This window comes from Octopus bimaculoides, chromosome 10 (assembly GCF_046866305.1).
Source record: "Octopus bimaculoides isolate indiv1 chromosome 10, ASM4686630v1, whole genome shotgun sequence".
NCBI lineage: Eukaryota > Metazoa > Mollusca > Cephalopoda > Octopoda > Octopodidae > Octopus > Octopus bimaculoides.
In genome coordinates this window covers 27,836,553-27,845,545 of record NC_142937.1, presented here as the reverse complement: position 1 = coordinate 27,845,545, position 8,993 = coordinate 27,836,553, and the positions used below count along the sequence as shown (strand labels likewise).

At 35.8% G+C, this 8,993-nt stretch overlaps 1 protein-coding gene across 1 annotated transcript in view; it reads right to left on the bottom strand.

Moving 5' to 3' along the window:
• Nucleotides 1-6,600: 6,600 nt before the first annotated feature.
• The window catches only part of LOC106869302 (uncharacterized), a 4,121-nt gene continuing 1,728 nt past the window's right edge, over nucleotides 6,601-8,993 (bottom strand). Inside the window, exon 2 of the mRNA XM_089359099.1 lies at nucleotides 6,601-6,611. Within this exon, the coding sequence (XP_089215225.1) occupies nucleotides 6,601-6,611 (11 nt within the window). The remainder of the gene's footprint in view (nucleotides 6,612-8,993) is intronic.

The following is an 8,993-nucleotide window of genomic DNA, read 5'->3' as shown; positions in this document are numbered from 1 at the left end:
GTGTGTTGAAACAGACATTGCTGTATTTAGAGATGGACATTTCTTTGCAAATAAACACTATTTCATCTTCGCTTTAGCTTGCTTTTATTATTATTATTATTATTATTATTATTATTATTATTATTATTATTATTATTATTATTATTATTATTAAACCGAGTAACAGGTTTTGTGATGTCTTTGCAGTTTTATTAATAAAGTATACATACATTCAGACATACATATACATATATATATAGAGAGAGAGAGATAGATAGATAGATAGATAGATAGATAGATAGATAGATAGATAGATTTCGTGACACAATGATATATATATATGTGAGTGTGTGGGTGTGGGTGTGGGTGTGTTTCTGTCTATCTGTCTGTATGTATATATGTATGTATGTATGTATGTGTGTATGTATATGTATGTATATATAGGAAAGGCTTCTTTCAGTTTCCGTCTACCAAATCCACTTACAAGTCTTTGGTCAAAACTGAAACGATAGTTCAAATATTTGGCCACATTGCTAGGCAATGGGAATGAAGTTGAAACCGAATGGTGGTTGCGAAAGGAAAGTTCATACCACACAACTACTTCTGCGCCTATCCATGATGATAACTCCTTAAATAACATTACGGTTTCAACACATTCGCATGAGTGCCACCCACATTTATATTTCATAATGACGAGCTAAGAAACTTTGTGTATGAAATAAGCTGAGGTACTAACAGAAGATATTCGTCCACACGACGATGTAATAATACACTTGTATTTTTCGCTTTTTGTTTTAACCTGATAACTTCAGTAGGTGATTGACAATACATTTCTGGATGGGTACACCGTATTGCTATATTTAAAATATAGAATTTAGACTTATTTAATAAATTATTGGAAAACAAATCAAAACTCTTGCATAAATTCAAAGGTATTTAATTTTAAAGAATTTGTGAAGCAATCTTGATTCACTGAAAGAATTCTAACGTCATTTTATAAGTAAATGAACATATAAAATAGCAAAAAACAAAAGTTTCAAAATAGCAGAAAACCAAAATCAGCAAATAATAATTTGAGAAGATTCTTCAGAATTGAGGAGACTTGCTGTCACCAACATCCTTGCTAACTCATACAGCATATAACAATTTTTAACGATAATGACAAAGACGTTGATGATGATGATCATCATCATCATCATCATGAAGAATTGTAGAAGGATAATAATAATAATAATAATAATAATAATAATAATAATTATTATTATTATTATTATTATTATTATTATTATTATTATTATTATTATGCACTAGGGTCGATCTAATCGACTAACCCCTTCCTCCAAAATGTGAGGCCTTCTGCTTTAGTAGAAAGGGTTATTATTATTATTATTATTATTATTATTATTATTATTATTATTATTATTATTATTATTATTATTATTAAGTTGGTGAGCTGGCGGAACTGTTACTATGCAGGAGGAAATGCTTGTCGGTATTTCGTCCGTCTTTACATTCGGAGTTTTAATTTCGCCTGAGGTCGACTTTTCCTTTCATCCTCTCGTGGATCGAGATAATAAGTAATCTACTTACTCTCTATCCCAAAATTGCTGGCCTAGTGCCAAAATTTGAAACTACTACCGTAGTATTAGTAGTAGTAGTAGTAGTAGTAGTAACATGCTTTACAGACCGATCAAGTGCCCAATGAGGAAACAGCTTCTCCGAAATGTTTACATTTCCCAGTCTAGGTAGGTGGCGCTGCGAGCTGATCTAGATGTGTCAACAAGCGAGATATATTCTCTGTGACAAAACGCAGCTGAGTAGCTTGTTGCCCAGTTCGAACGTGCATCCAGCATATTCGGACTCACAGCGGCATTGCCGTCTTAGCTTAAATCTTGCCATGGTCGGCTTTACCGTTCGTCCCTCAGAGATTGATAAGTTGGAGAATCCATGAAGTAGTGGGTTTGATGTTATCAATTGATTACCCACGTCATCCCATGAAGTAACTGTTATTTATCATGTGGGGAGAATATATAGTCAGTACAAGGTGTTGACAGCGGCCATGCTGGAGCACCGCCTTTTAGTCGAACAAATCTACCGCAGGATTTATTTTTTGTAAGTCTAGTACTTATTCTATCGGGTTCTTTTGCTGAACCGCTAAGTTACGGGGGCGTAAGTACACCAGCATCGGTTGTCAAGCGATGGTGGAGGAACTAACGCTACAATCCTATCGTTTAATGTTGTTAAGCCGACCAAGACTGTCGGCGATTTACACGCTGTATAACATTCAATAACCTTTTTTTATTAATTAGGTTTATTCATGAATTTGTGGTTAAGAACAACACTTCACGACTAGAAAGTTCTGGGTTCAATTTCAATCCAAGCTATTTTACTCTTGGCTCCGTTTGATCAATGCGCCGTGTGTAGATGGAGTCGCAGCGTATGTATTTTATATAAATTCCACGTGATCGACTAGATTATCGGATGTTGTACATCACTAGTCCACAATGTACTTAGCATCGTTTTCTAGCTTTTGAGCGATGCCAACCCGCTTGTTAGGTGAGCAGGCCAACATTACCCCTGAAGAGAGGGCTAGGCCGTTGTAGGGCGACCCATCTACACCTGAGTAGACCGAGTAATGTGAAAAGAAGCATTTTGCTCAAGAACAAAGCGTTGAGCCTTACCCAGAAATCGAACCCACGACCTGGCGATCGTGAGTGCAACATCGTAACCACCAGACCCTGCACTTTCAGTATGTGTGTGTTTGTGTGTGTGTGTGCTTGTGTGTGTGTGTGTATGTGTGTGTGTGTGTGTGTGTGTGTGTGTGTGTGTGTGTGTGTGTGTAAAAAAGATATATACGTATGCATATTTGTTCGTTTATTTTTTGTGTGTGTGTGTATGTGTATCCGATCTATGAATATTCGCAAAGGTTCTAAACTTACTCCAGCAAACTGAAAAACTCTTGCATCTCGAACGAAATTCATAACACAATTTGTATGACGTCAATATTTCTTCTACAAAAATTCCCTTGCTAGTTTTACTGTCAGAAAAGCAGTGAAATATTGATTTATCGCTTGTAACCAGAGAAGCCTATTGCTCACCATTTCCGATATAAACTAGAATAAATATGAAATAAAGGAACACAGTTCAGTAGACTGGGCCAAATTCAGTGTTGCTGAAGTAATGTACTCTTCAAAGTTTTGCCGTAGCCTAGAGTTTGACAGCACGAAACCTATTTCTTGTGGAGCTTCATGTTAAGTGGAAGTCGACAAACGTGGAAGTTTGTCTTAAAATACATTTCACGTTACGGCAAAATGGTCATGAATACAACGCCTACAATGGCAGTTTAGAGCTTGTGTGAAAGTGTGAAGCCTTGAGCCCGAGATAAACGTTATCAATATTTTATATGGCAAGAACAATAGAGATGGAAATAATTTCGCTAATTTCAGATAGTAAAAGGGAATCATAACTTGCTTCTATGGATCCACAAACAGGATATTGGCTTAAAATAATCGAGTGATTAATTATTTTATTATATTGCCATTCATCAAAGAGGGAATATTTAAATTCGCTCGTATTGCTTCTCGATAACAAATCCATTGGAATCGTTAACACCTCCATTAAGTTATTAAAATTGTAATTTTCATATTGTAATTGATGCAAGTTCTCTTCTCGTAAATCATTCCGAGCACAGTGGAATTTTCCCGCGAATGTTTGTTGTTATTTTGGGGAAAAGCTAAAAGACGACTGAAATTCTACCTTACTATATTTTGGAAATTTTCTCCAAAATATATACCGCTAATTAATTGCAAAATTCATTATATATCTCATCTAACTTTCGAAAGAAGAACTCGATAATGCATCAACAAAAACAAAATTATCATTTGAAAATAAGCAAATATCGATATTAGAAAACCCACAATCGTTTCATGAATAATAAATGACAAATGAGAATCTATACAGGACTATCCTCGTTATCAAAGTTCCGTAATATTCTGTTTGATTTTTAACAAACGAGCAAATATCTGAATAAGTTATATTCTGGGCGCTGGTATGGCGTGTGTTTAACAAGCATACAATCAAGTAATTCCTGCTTAGGTCATATCTGTAGCCGCTTTTAAGTGTATCTCTACAGATTTTCTGTAGAATTTGAAGCCAGCTCTGAAATTTATGACGTTTCGTAAATGGATATATTTATGTATACGATAAGCCTTTCAGTGTTGCCTCTAAACTATATCATAAATCTGTAGAGATAACTTAAAACTGATTAAATCGCTCTGCTAACACAAACTGTTTTTGTGTTAGACCCAGTATGGATTTTTAAACCCTTAATATACTTGGTGATATATTACAATTGCAAAACCAAATACGGTGTCATGACCAGCCATTAACATATCTGTAACTGCTCTGTTTCAAATAACCGCTTCATGTTACATTTGAAGAATAATGTCTTCTCATTTCAAGCTTTGAGATCGTATATTCTAACATAAAACGCTGAGATGTTGTCCTCTGATGCAGGAAACGATTAGCGATTTCTTTCCTCTTTCTTGCCCTGGTAACGTCACCGATGCAATTCTTTTGTTCCTAAGTTAATGTATAATTGACTGGCCCTCCGTCGCTTACTACGACGACGGTTCCAGTTGACCTGATCAACGGAACAGCCTGCTCTTGAGATTGACGTGCAAGTGGCGGAGTACTCCACAGACACGCATACCCTTAACGTAATTCTGAAGGCGATTCTTTGTGACACATAATGTGACAATGGTTTTTTTCATTTTCTGTCTTTTATTTGTTTCAGTCATTAAACTACAGCCATGCTGGTGCTACCCATTTTCGCCAGCTGAATACACTGGATAAAGGATAAAATAAAGGGACTTGCTCAAGAACACAATACACTGGTTGGAATCGAAATCGCAGCCTTACCATCGTAATAATTATGGTTTCAAAGTCTGGCACAAGGCTAGCAATTCTAAAGGAGAGGTTATGTCGATTACATCAACTCCAGTGTGTAACTGGTATTTATTTTATCGACCCTGAAAGGATGACAGGTAAAGTCGACCGCGCAGCAACTTGAACTCAGAACGTCACGACACACATAACGTTGCTAAGCATTTTGTCCGGTGTGTTAATGATTCAACCAGATCACTACCTTAACGACAACAACAATAATAGACTCTGTCAGTCTCCATTACATCATCCTTAGCATCTTCATCATGATCATCAAGTGCAACAATAGACATTGTAGATTTCACTAATTAATTATCTATGTATATATCTTGAACCAATAAGTTACCAGTCATAAATTACAATCATGTGTGATGTACCAAATGCTTTAAGCAAAACTGTTCTTAATTAATTGAAATATCTTTATTGCTGCAGAAACGAAGCGAAAACCTGGTGGTGGTAGTTAGACTCTCTCAAAGGTAAGGGAGGATCACTTCGGGAAAACAGAATTAATTTCTTAAAGTTAATTTACTTGCTGAGAGTAGAATAGCCAGATCTTTCTTTGAAGGTAAGAAACAAACTTACTTTGCATGTATTTGAGTCTGTTAGAACTAAACAGCATTGTATAATCTAACTAAGTCTGCATCGCAATGTGACGCTCACTCGAGAAAATGTTTGTTAGGAATTATTGCCGACCAGAACAGGATCTACAAAGAGGATCTAGTCTCAAGTGCTCCAAGTATGCTGAGGAGCTCTTATAGAATAAGTTTGAGTTTATTCGCCAACCAATTTTCCACATATTTTGGCATCATTTCAAAATCAATACTGGCACTCCGTCGGTTGCGACGACGAGTGTTCCGGCAGTTCCGATTTACAGACCAGTCTGCTCGGGTAATTAACGTTCAAGTGGTTGAGTACTCCATTGACACGTGCGCCCTTGATGTAGTTCTCTGGGAGATTCAGCGAGACATAGAATATGACAAGGCTGATCCTTTGATTTACAAATACACCTAATTTTTTTTCTCTGCTGAGGGAAATGGAGCATCATGACAATAAAGTGTATGACTCAAGGACAGAACGTGCTGCTTGGAATCGAACTCACGACCTTACGATCGTAAGTCGAATACCTTAACCACGAAACCACAAGCTTTCACTATTTAAAATCAATGAAACAGAAAGTCCTACTCTCTCTAGTACAAGAAGAAGTCAATGCTTCAACTTGGAGTAGAGCTCAATCAGTGGAAGTGCAATGGCCCAGTGGTTATGGCAGCGGACTCGCGATCGTAGGATAGCGGTTTCGATTCCCAGACCGGGCATCTCTCTCTTTCAATTACTCTCAGTCATTTTCTCTTTAACATGTACAAAAGTTCTGAAGTCCAAACGTGGCGTATAGAACCCGATGCATGAATAAATATTTGTTATTTTCAATCGACAAAATTACAAAATACCTCAAGGACTAAGAGTTTCCTGTCATCCTCGAAACACTGAGATCTTGAATTACTTTTTTAACTTCTGCCGATAGAAAGGAAACGCGCGCGCGCACATACACACACACAAACAAACACAAAAACACACACATATATACACACAGACAGACAGACAGACAGTTAGATAGATAGATAGATAGATAGATAGATAGATAGATAGACAGATAGGTAGATAGAAGTACATGGAGCTAGATTAATCAGCAACTAATTAAGTTAATATAACATTATAAAGTTAGTTTAAACAAACAGAACACAAATATATAAATACTTCGAGATATTTTAATCATGTACACCCTCCTTTTATCTTAATTTAATTATTTATTTCGTGAATAATTTCATTTGAATTACTTATTTATGAAACCGATTCTATGATTTCTATTCCTGGAACATCAGATTTTCGTAATCGCATCTAATACCATAACTAGTGTTAAAATTAATCTATTTATTTCTCCCACACCACCTTGTACATTTACGGATAAGATATTGTAAGATTTCACACTGAAAATATATAACTTCTTACAGTTTAAGCAAAATGGCCGAATTTATACACGAAGCTATGTATTGTATGGGAAGTAGATTTTTCGAAGATATCTAATTATATCTATGAGACTTAAAGCTTCGAACTTTTGTGGCTTGACAAAATTAAACAAGAGCAAAAACACGTCTTTTAAAACCTATCGAACGTATTGGATATAATCCAGTACATTAGAGCATTGATTGCTCCATCTGTTATTTATGTTATCAAATGGATCAGACGATCATTGCATAACATCATCTATCTTTTTGTCTTGTTTGTTTCAGTCATGAGACTCCGATCAGGCTGACGCACCGCGTTGACGGATTTTGTTTTACATTATTTACATTATCTACATTTGACGGATATTCGTCCTCATCTTGTTTGTTGTTAACACAACGTTTCGGCTGATATACCCTCCAGCCTTCGTCAGGTGTCTTGGGGAAATTTCGAACCTGGGTTCTCATTCCTATCGATGTTACTATTATTATTATTATTATTATATTATTATTATTATTATTATTATTATTATTACTATTATTAATCAGGTCGCTGCCGTGAATCGAACTCGGAACCTTGGGGTTAGTAGCCCGCGCTCTTAACCCCAAGGTTCCGAGTTCGATTCACGGCAGCGACCTGATTAATAATAATAATAATAATAATAATATAATAATAATAGTAACATCGATAGGAATGAGAACCCAGGTTCGAAATTTCCCCAAGACACCTGACGAAGGCTGCAGGGTATATCAGCCGAAACGTTGTGTTAACAACAAACAAGATGAGGACGAATATCCGTCAAATGTAGATAATGTAAATAATGTAAATAATTCCTCATCTCTTAAATATAGAACTGGATATTGTTTTTTCGTCGAACGAATAGATCTTGGCACTATTTTTCGAAGACTGGTACTTATGCTATCGGGTTCTTGTATCGAACCGCAAGGTTACGGAGACATAGACACACCGCCTTGAAGAATATTATAGTCGAACGAGTCGACACCAGTACTAGTTTTGTTATCGTAAACCTGGTGCTTATTCTATCGGTTGCTCTTGCCAAACAGCTAAATACAGGAACATGAAGACAGCGGTGGTCATGTGGTGGTGGAACATACACACAAACACGAACACACACAGTTATAGATATATTGATATAAATATACCCAGAGGACTTCTTTAAATTTCCGGCTACCGAATCCATATATATATATATATATATATATATACTACATTTGTGCGAAATTCTGTCCGTCGTTGTGTGTTTGTGGAGTTGTTAGCTAACTCCTGCTACATCGTTTTATCGATTTTGAGGAAACGTGATACGTGAGTAGAACTCGTGTCTGGAAACCTCATGGTACACTCAGATTGTTGAGAAAGTTGATAATAGGGTTCATGGAAGGGATCCTTATATATATATATATATAATATTTTTCATTTTAACAGCTAAGGGAAAGAACCCATTCGCCCAGATTTTTCCAACCAAAGGAAATAGCCCATTCATTTTCCTAAATGATTTGGTAAAAATGAAATTGAGTGTTCTTATTTCTTAGTATGTGATCAGTTAGAGTTGTTTTCGCAATTTATCTAGTACAACCCTTAAACAAGTAAATAGTATTTTCCTAAACAATAGACCCACTTATTTCGGTTAGAGACTTTTTCACGAATATACCAACACTAGCGCCTCTGAGGGTAATATTCTCTGGGAAGGCACAGAAAAACTTTTCAGAGTTATTTACTTTGAATTGTTATTACCTCATATCTGATTAGACTGTTATTACGTAACATGCTTCAGGATTTTATTATATATACCTTATTAGTATTTCCTCCTAAGTTCTATATACTCTAGGAAAGCATTAAAGCCCTTTTCGGGGCTACTTTATATAAATTCTTAATATCGAGTAACTAATTTCATGTTATTACATAACTGACTTCCCAGTTTGGGTATTCATAACTTATTGGGAATTCCTATAAACAAGATCCTGTGTAAGACAGTTCGGTATTCTCTGTAAATGCACAAAAACCGTTTTAAGGGCTACATGCTTTGTATTGTAGTTATTGGATTATCGAAACAA